At 39.6% G+C, this 16,239-nt stretch overlaps 1 protein-coding gene across 1 annotated transcript; it reads right to left on the bottom strand.

The window, feature by feature from the left end:
• Nucleotides 1-520: 520 nt before the first annotated feature.
• CCL20 (C-C motif chemokine ligand 20) lies at nt 521-4,107 on the bottom strand. The gene is made up of 4 exons (XM_058664264.1): nt 4,032-4,107; nt 2,826-2,940; nt 1,471-1,548; nt 521-885 (listed from the first exon to the last, which is right to left on the bottom strand). Exons 1-4 carry the CDS (start codon nt 4,105-4,107, stop codon nt 864-866), a joined length of 291 nt encoding a protein of 96 aa, XP_058520247.1. The 3' UTR covers nt 521-863.
• Nucleotides 4,108-16,239: the final 12,132 nt, after the last annotated feature.

Raw genomic sequence — 16,239 nt, 5'->3', positions numbered from 1 at the left:
GGAAATGTTCCTATTTCGTTTCTAAGATCCTGACTGATGACAGAATGAAGAATTGAGTCATTCTTCAAGCTGTTTTTGAAGTAGTCAGTATGTACTTCTATTCCTAAAATATTTTTGGTACTCTTTAATTTAAAAAATGTTTCATGTCAATAAACATTGGGATACAGATTTCAGATGTAGGATATTTCTAATCTTTGGTTTGTGTGACTTTAAATTTAGAAACAGTAGCTTTTTAAATTATAATTCATTAGGATTCAAGTCTTCAACCCAGTGGAAAAGAGATAAAGAGAACAACCAGAGAGAAGTAAATGGAATAAAAAGAGTTTTCAGAAAATTTCCATATTTTAAATATTTTCTATATACATTATCATAATAAATGATGCACAAATAACCTCTCAGTTCTTTTATTTTTATCTTTATTCTTTCATTTTTTATCTTTCATCTTTCTTATTGTTCAGACTTACAATATAGGAGAAAAACTATATACACAAAAGAATGTTAAATAGGTTTTTGTTTAAAAAAATAGCTTGCTGCTTGCAAGAAAGCCCTTATAATCATATTCCCCAAAGCATAATTTTATACCTTATATTAAACCAATAGCTTATGAGAAAATAGTATTAAATAGACACAGAAAATGGATAACCATAAATAACTTTACATAAAGTACTTTGACTTATTATGATGCTTAAACAAAGCAACTATGATGCAATATGAATCAACTTCATTAACTGGACAAGCCCAAAAAGTTACAAATCAGATAGGTGCCAAGCTCCCAAAAAATGTGCAAATGAAATCTCCAACCCCACAGAAGTTCTTTTGGTTCTTGGGCTGTGTCCAATCCCACTCCAGGAAACCATTCATCTTTATGTAGTCCTGGCTCTACGACTGTAAAGAGAGAAGAAAAAAGTGTAAGCAAATTTGGGGTGGCTGCACCCCATGCCTTCAAGATCATCTCAGGCTGTCATGGAACTCAGTCGTAATGAGGAAATTGGGGTTGAGAGAAGATGGGCCTTGCTCACCACAGCTCACTTAATGAATGACAGAAGCGACTGGTGAACACTTGTCTTACGTCTCCAATTCACTCTCTATGACTCACAGAAAATGTTAGAGTCTGTCAGTCTCTTATCTAAATCAAAACCATTGACCTCTCTTAGCTAATGCTTATTTTTTCAGATTTTGTCATTAAAGTATATAGATGAGCATCTCTGCAATAAGAATCAAGTCATTGTGACCATCAAGTGCATAACAAATCCAACACATATTTTAAAATCAACAAATTAAAATAATAGCTATGATGATGATCTGCAAGTGGGAAAATACAACCTTCTTTTTCGTGGACCAAACCCCAAATTTCTCTTTAAAAATTTCACAGTACTTAGACTGCCAATACCAGCAAGTCCATGGTCCACCTTTGGCTCTCACCTGTGAATCCAAACACTTTAAGAGAAACTGATTGTCCAGGTTCCATACCTGAGGTTACGCAAAACTCTCTTCACCCATAACTTCTTTGGGTCTGCACACACAGCCAAATTTTTCCTTGTGTGAAAGCTGAAAAGCCAGAAAATTAATTGTTTTTGATGAATATCAAGTAACTTTTTACAGGATGTACAATGGAAATTTTCATATTCCAATTAAGTGCTATACACATTAAACATTTCAGCTAATGAAGTGAAAGAAAATCCTTCCAAGTGATTATACCAACCTCGCTCTGTTCTGTAGCAAATCCTGAGACAATGGTGGGATAATCAAGCCACAGGATGGCTGTATGAGATGTATAGACATTTGATTTGTGGCATATCATTCCAAACTATAATATTTTATGTTAATCAAAAATATTCTATGTGATACTATAATTAATCCATTCTACTTTTCTTCCCTAACCTTTTTCAGAATTTTAAAGCACATGCCTTCGAGTCTTTCAGAGATAGCTTTTTTAATTAGCTATAAGTTTATGTTAGCTATAAGTTTATGTTAGAAAGCTCTTAAAGAAAATTCAGGGCAGCAGCGGTGGCTCAGCATGCTAATCCGAAACCTTCAAGCACAGGCATTCCCTATGGGTGCCAGTTCATGTCTCAGCTGCTCCACTTCAGATCCAGCTCCCTGCTTATGGTTTGGGAAAGCAACAGAGGATGGTAAGTCTGGAATCCTGCACCCATGTGGGAGACCTAGATAGGCTCCTGACTTCCAATTTCCAATGCAGCCATTTGGGAAGTGAACCAGTGAACGAAAGATCTTCCTCTGTTTCTCTGTAAATCTGCCTTTCTAATGAAATAAATAAATCTTTTTTTAAATCAATTTTTGCCTTATTTCAGTTTTATTAAAAGTAAACTTAGAGGCCAGTGCAATAGCATAACAGGCTAATCTTCTGCCTGCTCTGCCAACACCCCACGTAAACACCAGTTTGTGTCCCGGCTACTCTGCTTCTGATATGGCTCCTTGCTTATGGTATGAAAAGCAACAAAGACTGGTTCAAGGCCCTGGGTCTCTGCACCCATGTGGGAGACCCAAAGGAAGCTCCTAGCTCCTGGCTCCTGGCTCCAAGCTATCTCTGTCCATCAGAACAATTTGGGCAGTAATTCAGCAGATGGAAGATCTCTCTGTCCGTCTCTCCCTCTTTCTCCCTCTCTAACCCTGACTTTCAAGTAAAACAAATAAATCTGTTTTTAAAAAAATAATAAATTTAAAATTAGAAATATGTTAATAAAACAAAATTATCTTTGTGACATTAATTATTTCTGAATGAAACTCAAGAAGGAAAAAACTTGCATACTTGAAATTCCCACGTTTTCTTGATATACTTGAATTAAAGGCAATTAAGAACTTACATGATAGCATCGATGTCACAAACTTCATTGGCCAGTTGCTGAGTGAAGCCCACAATAGACATGGGAGGAATTACAAATTCTGTATACTGGAGGCAACAATCAAAGTTGCTTGCTGCTAAAAGAGAATGGAAAGGCACTGAGTCCACATGAATGATTGGTTCTGTGATTGGTGTTTTGGGATGATCCGAAGTGGGCAATGTTTACTGAAGCTGACCTACATGGCAAGTAATCTAATGAACAGATGATTTTCCATGTCTGAAAACTCTACTAGGTCTTTGAGATCCAATTTAACATGTTTCCAATCATGTCAAAAATAGTTCGTGTATTGAGACATTTTTGTTCAACAATATGGCTTAGAAACAAGCAACTTCTCATAAGTAGAATACCTATAGTATAGAATCCAGATTAACAGGATTTCATACTAACTCACTATAAAAACTCAAGAACATGGACACCCAACAACTTGAAAAAAATCTTTATAATTTTTCCAATTTAGAAAATAGAAAAACCCTCAGACTTCCAGTTGTTATCTGCCTATTTTGCACTGAAAGTAGGATTCTGAAAAATATTAGGTCACACACAAAAAAATGTAACTTTTAGGAGGTACAGCTAAAGCACTTTCAAATTGTAAGGATAATTAATAGAAATTGTCAATTTTGAACTCAGAAAAGTTCAACATGTGCATTTTCTGGACTGTGCCTGGTACTAAATGTGATGCCTTCTGGGATAAAGCAATCGTTGGGCACTTCCCTAAGTTAAATTCAGGGATAAACATGATCTCCAAGTTGGTGAGGAATGCCACCAAAGCCTAGTCTGGTATCATGACATGAGCATAAGTGGTAAGAATACACTTGACTAAAACTCTATGAATAGGAAATGGAGTGTTGTCTACATTTCAGAATAATCCCATTTACTGATTCTTCTTCACAAATGTCATCACTCCAAGAAATAGGATTTTGGTTCTGTTTTGAAGCGAAAGGGACTGACCCCAAGAGCCCACAAACTCTCAAAATCTGGTGGGACTGATGGTGATTAAAAAGCCTCATCTGCAGCAAGAAGAGGTAACGTGCCCTTCTCCACTCACTGATGAGCTGAGCCTCTCAGCACTCCGTTGTCCAGTTCCTAACAGGCTTCCAGAAAAGCTCAGGGCCCAGAGGCCACTGGGAATACTCCTTCCCCTGGACTAGCACAAAGGGTGACACTTACCTTCAGACTCACTGCAGAGATGGAGAAGTAACGCTGCCATCAGGCCAGTCAGGAGCAGGCTTCTGCCAGAGCACATCATTTTCAGCTCAAACACCAAATGTGCTTGGTGCTGGGTACCCAGTGCTTGGCAGTGCTGTGCTGCTGTGTGACAGCTGCTTGGGATAGCCCTACTTATAGTAAATATTGGGAATGTACACAGAAGGCGTGTTCTCACACGGGGTTTTCCCCGTTGATTGACCTGCCCCATCATGTCATCACACAAAGAAAACCCACAGGGAAAACTTCCTGCTTTTCTTAGATGTTGGGAAGGTGTGAAGGTTGGGGAAAGGGGGTGGTGGTGCTGAGAAGGGGAGACTCCTGTCAAGTCTTTTGGATTTAGAGAGAAAAAGCACCTGAGCCCTGTGTTCCAGAAAAGGTGTTTGTTCAGTTTTAACTCGATCTGTTTTGCCTATGAAAATAAAGGATTCAGGGCAATGCAAAGGTCAGCCCAGAAGAGGAGCATGCCAGGGCTCTAGTGTAACACCCTGTTTCCTTTCCATTGCCAGTCAGGCATGGGGAGCACGAGGTGGGATGCCAGGAATGCTGCAACATGCATTGCACATGCACGGCCGGTGTTTGGGCATCACAAAGCAGACCCTGAATTTCTAGACTAGCATTCTGAGAGGGTGATGTCCCCAGTGATGGTGGAAAATACCAGCCCCTTAGTAAGACACAAGCCGCATCTTCATCCTGTTCTGCAGCCAACTCTTCTGAGAAATTATATATTTACCTGGTTCTAACTGAAGCCCAGAAAAAAAAATCCCCTTTTCATCATCACCAAAAGCTAATATATCTCAGTGCAAATCCACAGAAGAACTGAAGTAGTAAAACTAATAGTCACAGCTAATTGTATATCAAATAGCAACAATGGCTTTACTGTAATGATCTAGAATGCCACTATCAAAAAAATGCTGAAGATAAAATTCATAAAACAATGATTAAAAAACCATTTTAACATGATATCTAGGCACAAATTTAACAAAAGAAAATGGAGCTGACAACTATATACTGTTGTTTTAACAACAACTATATACTGTTGTTTCACACAACAATTAAACATCACTTGGAACACCTGCATACCATATTACAGTAGGGGAGTTCAAATCCCAGCTCTTCTATTTTTGATCCGAATTCCTGATCATGTATATCGTGGTATTTAGGTTCTTGCCACCCCAAGTGAAAAGCCCTGGCTTCAACTTGACCAAGCCTTGTCTTGAAAAGGCTGAAGGAAGAGGATTCCAATGGCTTGATTTCAAAACTCTCTACAAAAGCATATCTAAACCAGTAGAGGTGTGGTAGTGATAGAAGCATAAAAGCACACATCGTGGGCATATAATTTGAGGTTTGGAAATAAATCCTGTTATCTGTGATCACACGTTTAGAGCAGTAAGATACTTCAGTGGGAGAAACAGCAGTCCTCAACAGATTGTGCAGAAAATTCAGAATATTCATAAGCAAAAATAATGAAATTACACTGCTGGCTCACGCTATAAACAAAAATTAACTCTAGTGTTTCATAGATCTAAACGTAAAAGCCAAAACTATGAAACTCCTGATAGACGAGAAAAGGCTAAATCTTTACTACCCTAAAGGGGACAAGAATATTTTAGGTACAAAACCGAAAGCTCAAGAAAATTTAAAAATAAGTAAACAAAATGATATCAAAATGAAAAGCTTTTGTGTTTCGAAGAATACTATAAAATGTGAAAATTAATTATAAGAAAGACATATTTGCAAGCTGATATCTTAGAAAGGATTTATATATAGATTACATAGTGAACATTTACAACCCAAAGGTAAGAAGAGAAATAACCCAACAAAAAATGAACAAAAGAGCTGAATAGAAACTTCTCTAAGTAAGATATATAAAAGCCAAGCCAGCATATGAGAGGATGCTCAATACAAGCAGTCATTAGGGAAATGTGAATTGAAATCACCATGACATACCCCTTCACACCCACTAGAGTTGTTACAATCAAAATGACAACTAGCAAGTGTTTGGCAATGAGATAATTAAATTGCGATCATCATATATTCTTGGTGGAAATGACAATCATTTTGTGATTATTATTGAGTTTTACAGAATTATGTTGACCCAGCAATTTCATGCATAGGTACACAAAAAGAGATTAAAATTTATGCTCACACAACAACTAATTTGTAAATACTTACAATATTTAGCTAAAAATTAGAAATATCCTGAGGTTTGTGCTTTGGCATGACAGGCGCACCTTCTGCCTGCCACTCTGGAATTGCATATGGGCACCAGTTAGTGTCCTAGCTGCCTCACTTCCCATCCCACTCCCCGCTAATGTGCATGGGAAGGCAGTGGAGCATGCTTCAGACCAGCCCAGCTCTGGCTGTTGCAGCTATTTGGGGCATGAACCAGCGGTGGAAGATCTCTCTTTCTGTCTCTCTCCCTTTCTCTCTCTCTCTCTGACTTCCAAAATAAGCAAAGATAAAATTTAAAAAGTAGAAAAACCCTAAGTTAATAGATAAACAGAATGTGAAAATTTTGCTTAATGGAATAGTATTATTCAATACTAATAATAATGAAGTACTGACAAAACCTGTAAAACATGTGAACCTTGAAACTCTATGTGAAATGGAAAAGAAGCACAATAGGCCATATGTCATGTGATTGCATTTATGTGATCTTCAGCAATGAAGAACCTACAAAGATAAGAAGGAGAACAGTGACTACCCAAGGCTGGTCTGGAGTGTTTGAGAGAAGGAAAAGAACCTGGGAGTGACTGAATGGGTGGGGGGGGGGGGAGTTTTGTGTGTGTGTCTAAAATTAGAAATGGGCAAAGATTGCACAGCCCTGTGAATGTACTAGAAGACTCTGAATTGCATACTTCTAAAGAGTGAATTTTATGGTGTGTCAATTCTGTCCCACTAAAGCTGATAGCGAAAGCAAGCACCCTCCATCTCCCTGTGTCCAACACTCAGTTCTGTCTCACACACTCTTTCTTTCTCTGCTACTACTCTTGATCCTGGTAAGCTGGTTCATCTGCGTCTCTGATTCCTTTCTCTTCTTCTCTCTCATGTCTTGATTGCATCACATCTCTCCTCCTTTTCATTGCAAGATAATTTTAGGTTATTTGAAATTGCATTTGCAATGACAGATATGTCATTTCATATTTGTCGCTGAAGTACTATTTTAAAAAATGATTTCTTTATTTTTACTGGAAAAATAGATTTATAGACAGAAGGAAAAACCAAAAGATACATTCTCTGGTTCACTGCCCAAATGGTCACAACAGCATGAGCTGAGCTGATCCAAAGCCAGGAGACTCTTCCAGGTTGCCCACATGGGTCCCAAGGAGTCCCAAGGCTTTGGGCCATCCTCTGCTGCTTTGCCAGACCACAAGCAGAGAGCCTAGATGGTAAGTGTAGCAGCCACTACATGAACTGTCACCCACATGGGATCCCAGGCCATTCAAGGCAAGGATTTAGCCACTGAGCCATCGTGCCAGGCCCTACTGAAATACTTTCTAAAATGTGATTCTCAGCTATTTGTTTTTCTCAGGCAGTCAACATTTTAGTGGGAAAGCCAACATAATATTATTTCAAATCTAATTTCATGGAATTTATTTCACTAGAGTTTATTTTCCAGCCATTCTTTTCAAATATCTCAGAGATGTTCCTTAAGCTTGAATTCTTGCATGTAGTAGTCTTATTTTTCCCCGCTCCCCCAGAAAATATTTGACAAGTGTCTTCTATGAGAGGTGTTGGGTAGTATCAACCTAACACCTGCACGGTCAAAACCCCGTGCAGGCACTCGTTCAGCTGGAGAAGTTGGTCTGCTGTCACCCACAGGGGAGACTCAGAAGAAACTCCTGGTTCTTACCCAGCCCTGGCCAGTGTAGCCACCATGGGAGTGAACCAGCAGAGCGGATTCTCTGTCTCTATGTATTACCCTGCTTTCCAAATAAATAAATAAATCTTAAAAAATTTTCTCTTTCTGTGAGGGATTTCATGATAAGTTTTTTGAAAGATGGTAAGAGTCCCTTTTAAACAGCATTTACTGGGGCCCAATGTTTTGACACAACAAATTGAGCCACCTTCTGTGATGGCAGCACCCCACATTCAAGGACTAGTTCAAGTCCCAACTGTTCAGAACCTGGAAAGGCAGAAGGCAGCCTCAAGTACGTGGACCTGCCAGTCATATGGGAGATTCAGATGGAGCTCTGCACTCCTAGCGCCAGCCTGGCCCAAGCTGCAACCTTACCTGGGCACTGAATCAGTGGATAGAAGACGACTCTCCTGTCTATTTTACTGTCGCATGCTGTATGTGTATCTGTGGGCATGCGTGTACCTCTATGCCTTCCAAACAAAATGTAAAACACATCTTTTTAAAAAATTATATTTAGGGGCCAATACATTGGTTCAAGTGGATAATCTTCCACCTTCAAGAGCCAACATCCTATATGGGTGATAGTTCATGTTCCAGATGCTCCACATCCCATCCAGCTCCCTGCTAATGACCTCAGAGAGCAGTGGAAGATGGTCCAAAGAAGCTCTTTGCTTCTGGCATTACAGTGACTCAGCTCTGGCCGTTGTGTCCGTTTGTGGAGTGAACCTCTCTGTAAATCTGCCTTTCCAATCAAAACAAATAGATCTTTTTAAATAATAACAATAATATCTAGGGAACACCAGTTAGATGCAGGTTCTTTTATGGAAAATGTACTGCCACGGCAAGGAAGGATGAAACTTGATTCCTATAAAATGGGTGCTCATTTCAGGAAGAGACGGTTCCGTCAGCAAAGGGTAAGAGTTTGGAAAATACTGTATCACAGGTCAGTCGAGACCTCTGGCATCACAAGGAATGAGGTGCTTTTCTGGGTCAGTGTGAGACAGGGTTTGAACTTAGACTTGCGGGGTGATTAGGAAGTTCCCTTCATAATGTCAGAACCAAACATTGCTAAGCTTCCCGCCTGACTCACCAAAACACCACCAACTATAAATTTCTTATCTCATTCCATAAAAAAAAAAATAGCACTTATAGGGGAAAACCTGTGGATGAACTTGGCTTCAAATCAACTTTCATCCTTCCATGGTGACTTTGACCTAATAACTGTGGCTTCATCATGGGTCCTTTTCTCACACATGTGGACAATAAGACATGCCCCCACATACAGTTTTTCAACAGGTGACATTCTCTTTCTGCCCCTTCCTTTTCAATCCCAGGTTTGATGCATTGTGCGTGCCATTTCTTAACCTCTAAAAGAGTATTCCCTTTCAGTGATCTTTAAACAACTGACTTCAGTTGAAGAACAATCCCACAACAGCCATTGTGGTTCAGCATGTGAGGTGGCTGTCTACAAAGTTAGCACCAGAACTCCAGATGAGGTCCCTGTTGCTTTCCACTTCCAATCCAGATCCCTGCTAACAGACCTGGAAAGGCTGTGAATACTTAGGACCCTGTCCATCCACAGGGGAGACTTCATAGAGTTCCTGACTGAGCTTCAGCCGGGCTCAACCTCCGCTGTTGCAGCCATCTGGGGAGTGACTCGGGAATAGACGGTCTCAGGGTGTGTGTGTGTGTGTGTATGTCTTTTTATCTGTCACTCTGCCTCTCAAATAATTCTCTTAAAAAGTGTCTCACAAAAATGATATTTCAGCATCTGCTCAAATCTTTCCCTGTCTGCTTGCAGCAAATGTGGCTAGAGTAATATATGACACGGCTTATGTTGAAGGCATGCAGATTTTATACCAAGACTAAAGTGTATTATTGTGTCACAAAATTGTGTCTGTAGCTTTCCTATTTCCTTATATCCACAATAACAATGACACTAATAAAGATTTGCTTGTTCTATGTCTCTAGACATGCAACTTTTTGCCCGTGTTTTTCACTTTTCCTCTCTCCCCTGTTAGGGTTTCCATGTTGATATTTTTCTCTCCATTGGGAGTGAAATCATGCATGTTCACCGTGTTATTCTTCAGATGAATTCCAATCACTAGAGAGAAATTTGGAGTAGAAAATGAAAATTCATAAAGAATAAGAAATAAATCCACAAGTTCTGACCCTCTTGTAGGGTCTCTCAACTCCGGCACAACTAACGTTTCGTATGACTTGATATTTCTCTACTGTCAGTGCTATCCTGCGTATTGTAAAATGTTTAGTGGTAGCTCTGCTTTTACCCTGTAGGTGGCAGTAGCGACCACTTCCCCGTTCCCCGCCACAACCTCACCAGTTACAATAAGAATGTCTCAACATTGTCAAATGTTTAATCGCTATCCCAAGAGATAATGATGACGTTATTTGTAGTTAATTTCAAGATAAAATTTCCTTTAAAACAATATTATCCTATTTATTTCAACAGTGTTATAACTTTTAGTAGTAGTATTGCGATTTTTAAGTAAGTGTATGACATGCTATAATTATATTTCCCAGTATTATAACAAAAATAGTATAAATACAAATATTATAAACTTTTAATCACACATTCATAATTCTGTCTTTTTAAAAATGTTACTTATTTGAAAGCGAGAGGCAGAGAGAGACAGAGATTTCCTTGCACTGGTTCACTCCCTACATGGCCCCAAATAGCCAGGGCTGTGCCAGGCTCCAGTCAGGAGCCTGGAGCTTCAGCTGGGTTTCCCTTGTGGGTGCAAGGGCACATGGACTTGAGCCATCTTCTGTTCTTTTCCCAAGAGCATTAGCAGGGAGCTAGATCTTAAATGTGTCAGATGAACTGAAATCATCACACATATGGGATTCCCACACGGCAGACAGTTTAACATACTGCAGCACAGTGCCAGCCTCTCAAAATTCCTTAAATCAAAGTTTACAAACTACCGGAGCCAGCACTGTGGTGTAGTAGGTTAGTCTACACCTGCATTGCTATGCATTAGTATGGGTGCCAGCCTATGTCCCAGCTATTCTACTTCCCATCCAATTCCCTGCTAATGTGCTGGAAAAGCAGCAGGTCCTGTCCCCATGCAGGAGGGGGAAGAAGCTCCTGGCTCCTGGCTTCAGGCTGGCTTATCTCTAGACATTGTGGCCATTTGGGGAGTGAACCAGTGGAAGCTAGATCACTCCTCTCCTCTCCTCTCCTCTCCTCTCCTCTCCTCTCCTCTCCTCTCCTCTCCTCTCCTCTCCTCTCCTCTCCTCTCCTCTCCTCTCCTCTCCTCTTTGTAACTCTGCCTTTCAAATGCATACATAAATTTAAAAAAAAAGAAAGAACAAAAAGGAAACTTCACAAGCCACAGCCAATCCATGGCCAAATTCAGTCCATGATCTGTTTTGCGGGCAAAGTTTATTGGAAGACAGTCACAGTCCATTGCACACATACTGCCCATGGTGTCTTCAGGATGTTTGTGGAGTTCAGTGGTTGTGATGCATTGTGTATCCTGAAAAGCCTGAACTATTTTCTATGCAGTCTTTTGCTTACAACTTTTTCCCAACATCTATTCTAAAATGTTGCTTCTAATGACTGCATGGCATTTGATTTTTCAGGAAAGTTGCAGAGTCTTCAGTCAAGTTGTACATTTAAATTGTTTTCAGTTTTTTACTATCTGAAAATAGTTTGTACTTCTGTTTGGCTTTTCTGTTGTTAATTTTATTTTTATTTCTAAATGCTGTTCACTGCACAAACATCAGCAACTGCGGAAGCCCGGTTCCAATATGTGCATTTCAGTGTCGGACTACACATCCTGTGAGTTTCCCCGAGTCCAGCAGTCTAGTTGGGGAGTCCCCCAAGAAATCTCGCCTGGGGGGATTTCAGATTTGACTCTATGTGCATGAAGCCAGTGCAGGTTCAGGTGTGCTTTGTCACCCGTCCTAGCCAGCACACATACCAGTCAATGTAGCATCAGTTCTGCCCCAGCTGCATATCTCGCATGAGCCAATGAGAGCAGCAGGCCAGACCAGCTCAGCCAGCCTGCCGCAGACCCGATGCCACCTATGTAGGGAGGCTTGGGTTGAATTTCAGGCTCTTGATTTCAGACTGTCCCAGCCTTAATCACTGCAGGCATTTGAGGAGTGAGTTAGTGGGTTGAAAAATCTCTCTCTCTCTCTCTCTCTCTCTTTCTCTCAAGTTATGTCTTTCAAGTGGAATCTCTAGCATCTGTCTTTCAAATGGAATAACATTTATAAAAAGATTGCATCGATAAAAGAACTAGAATGTGCTTTGGAGAAAAAATACAGGACCTTAAAGCACTTGTAGAAGAGAGAGAGACAGACAGAGAGAGAGAGAGAGAGAGAGGAGAGAGAGAGAGAGAGACCGCTTGTGATCAGGACAGTTTTTAAATCCCTACCAGAAGTAAATATCAAAGATCTTGAAAAGTTCATTTCTCCTCGAGTGCCAGGTGGGAAAAAAAGTATTTTCTGACCTAGAGGGGAAAATACTTGGGATTTTCAGATGATATTCTGAAATGCAATATTTTACTCTGACAACAAAAATGTAGGAAATGGATGGAAACTGTGGATATGGGCTAAGCAAGTGTAAATTCAGTGGTTTTCTTGTCGTGGTCAGAGGGCCCACTGCTTTAACCTAGGCAGGTCCAGAGGTAATAGATCTGTAGACTTCACACTGGAGAAACTTGATGTAAACATTTCAGAGAATGTTAGAACACAGAGACCAAGAAAATTGCACTTTATAGAAAACAGAAAATATTATATCAGAAATTTTTAAATGTTGAATATAGAAAAATATGTCCAACATAAACTTACATTAATTCTAAAAGAATAATTTTCAAGTATAGTTACTTATACTTTAACTATGATAGCTTTGTAGTGTCTTTTGAAATCAATTATAATGCCTCCTGCTTTGTGACTTTCAGGTAAGAATTCTTCGATTATTGAGGATCTGATATGATTCCATACCTTTCAGTAGCATTTTGCTTGTTTGTTTGTTTTTTGGTGGGTTTTTTTTTTTTGCCTCTGTAAAAAATGTCAGCAATATTTTGATAGAAATTGCCTTGAATCTGCATATTGCTTGGGTACATGTACATTTCAATTGCATTAACTTTCCCAGTTCCTGATCACAAAGAACCTTTCCATATCTTGTGTCAACCTTCCGTTTCAGCATGGCACAAAGACAGACATACATGGCAACAGAACAGACTAGGGAGCCTTTAAGTATGTCCATGGCCAACTGATTATTGGCAATAATCGGAGAAAAGGACAATCTTTCGATCAATGACGCTGGGACAAATGGATTGCCACATTCAGAATGAAGTTACACTTCCTAAACTTCATCCTGTATAAAAATCAACTCAAAAAGATCAAAAAGCTTGATGAGAAACAAGCTATTCCAAGAAAACTCAGAGGAAACCATTTAGGACATTGGAACGGATGAGAGTTTTGGATCAGCCACCAAAGCACAGGAAACAAAGAAAACCCGATAAGCAGTATTTCATGAAACAGCTTCTGCACCAGGAAGGAAGTATTCAGCAATGAAGGGACACGTTACAAAATGGGAGAAATACTAGCAAATCATACATGTCATGAAGCGTTGATAACTAAAACATATAAGAAACTCAGGCACCTCAAAAGCAAGAAAAAACAAATAACCCAAGTAAAAGTGACAATAGATCTGAATACACAGTTTTTTTAATATTTATTTATTATTAGAAAAGTATATTTGCAGAAAGAAGGAAAGACAAAGATAAAGATCTCCATCCACTGGGTTCACTCCCCAAGTGGCTGCAATGACCAGAGCAGAGCTGATCTGAAACCAGGAACCAAGAGATTCCTCCTGGTTTCCCATATGGGTGCAGGGTCCCAAGGCTTTGGATAATTCTCACTGTTTTCCCAGCCCACAAGCAGGGAGATGGATGAGAAGTGGGGCAGCTGGGACATTAACTGGTGCCCAAATGGGTTCCCAGCGCTTGAAAGGGGAGAATGCGTCATTTGAGCCATTGTACTGGGCCCTACACATTTTCAAAGAAAGGCGTGCAACTAACGAACAGACACATGAAAAAATTGTCAACATCACAAGTCGTTAGAGAGATGCAAATTAAAATGACAACGAATGCTGATTACAAATAAAAGTTTAAAACAACAGAAAACACAATGTGACCTCACCTCCCTCCAATTAAACGGTTTGTTATCAAAAAAGAAAAGAAAAAATGCAGCAAAGAGTACGGAGATGTACAAATCAATACAGAGGTTCTTCAAAAGAATCAAAACTAGAAACATCAAAAAATACAGCAAATCGCATCCAAAGAAAATGAAAATATTATATCAAAGAAATATTAGCACTTCCAGAATTATTGCAGCACTGTTTATAAAACCTAACAAATGAAAACAATCCAAGTATCCATCGGCTGATGAATGGATAAAGAAAAGTAGAATACTACTCAATTATGAAATAGGATAAGATTGTGGCGTTTGAGACATCACAGGTGAACCTGAAAATTATTATGTTGAGTGGAATAAGCAGGCACAGGAGATAAATGCCACATGATCTCTCTCTTACGTGAGCTGTAAAAAAGTGTTTCACCAAAGCCAGGAATAAAATGATGACTGCAGGGTTTGCTGAGTGTAGGCAGAGGGGCAGGACAGGGAACGGGACTGCCGGGACTTCATTTAGTAAGAGCGAGTAGTTCACGTGTTCTAGTATACATTGCACTGACTATAGATAAGGGCAATCTACTTTTATTTTCTAGAAACAGGAAGATTGGGAGGAAGTATTTTTAATGTTTTCAACATAAAAAAATTGGAAATGTTTGAGGAGATAGATATGGTTACCCTGATTTGAATATTATACAGTGTGAACATGCCTCCAAGACACTATATGATATTCCATAAGTATGTATAGTTGATATGTATCAGTTACAACTTGTAAAAAGAAAAATTTAATGCAGTAGTAGATATTAATGTGAAAAGTGAATTTTTTAAATCACCCTCAAGTCTCAAATGTATATATAGCATCTAACATGGATATTATATATTGTTAGTTCACATTTCCGTTTCCCCTAGAGAGTAATACAAGTTGTAGTTTCCATATAGACTTAACCATACACTAAGGTGTTATAGAAATCACTGGGAAAATTAAAAATCATAAACCATAATTTGAAAGGAGGATAGCCATTACAATATGAATTCCCACATCAACTGCCTTGTGTCTCAGCATCTTAGCATGACTTTTCCAGAAAACAGAATAACAGGTGCAGACAACAGTCTCAGGATGTAGGAGTACATCAGAAAAATGAAGCAAGGAGTAGCTCCCTAGGTCATGGCACTGGGAAAAGGATGGCACCAAGGCCCCTGAGAAACAAGCAGCTGTCTTCCAGAACGAGTCCCCTAAAGACAGACAGAGCAACCACCAGTCGTCACATCCCTCGTTGTTTAGAGATTGTCCCCGACAACATTAACATCCTTTAAGCTTGTTGCTGTGGCTAGGGAGAAAGTGTAGCCCATGATAATCAAATTATAAATTATCACAGCCAGGCTCAGTGACCAAATTCTCATCTGGCAAACTCCAGGATCCCATATGAGCACCAGTCCATGTCCCAGCTGATCCACTTCCCATTAAATTCCCTGATTATGTCCTAGGAAAGCAATAGAGGATGGCCCAAACCTTGCAACTCTGCACCCACATGGGAAACCCAAAAGAAACTTCTGGCTCCTCGTTGGCTCAGCTCTGGCCATGTCAGCCATTCGGGATGTGAGCTAGCACCTGAAAGTCTTTCTGGGTATGCTTTTCTCTGTAAATCTGCCTTTCGAATGAAAATAATTTTTTTAAAAAATACAGATTATGATCTAGTATAAAATAAAACACATTATACTAACTATTCCAGATGATTACCTCTTTTGTATGCAAGGACTTGGCTGCTTTTCAGGAAATGTTTTGTCATCATGAAGATAATTCGAGTTATCAATGTACATGACAGCTCAGATATTTAATAGTAATTTTCCATCATAAATGCAGATGGTTGTGGGTTTCTCTTGCTACTTCAAAATAACTTACATAACCAAGTCAGACAACGTCTCATGACTACCTTTTCGTTTCAAGCATTGCCCCACCCACCCTGGGCCAAGTGCAGTAGCCTAGTGAGTGGCTAAAGTCCTTGCCTTGCATGCACCTGGGATCCCATATGGGCTCTAGTTCTAATCCCACCTACTCCACTTCACATCCAGCTCCCTGCCTATGGCCTAGGAAAGTGGTAGAGGATGGTCCAAAGGCTTGGGACCCTGCACCCATGTGGGAGACCC

This window comes from Ochotona princeps, chromosome 5 (genome assembly GCF_030435755.1).
Source record: "Ochotona princeps isolate mOchPri1 chromosome 5, mOchPri1.hap1, whole genome shotgun sequence".
NCBI classification, from domain to species: Eukaryota; Metazoa; Chordata; class Mammalia; order Lagomorpha; family Ochotonidae; genus Ochotona; species Ochotona princeps.
This window is presented reverse-complemented; position numbering and strand designations above follow the sequence as displayed.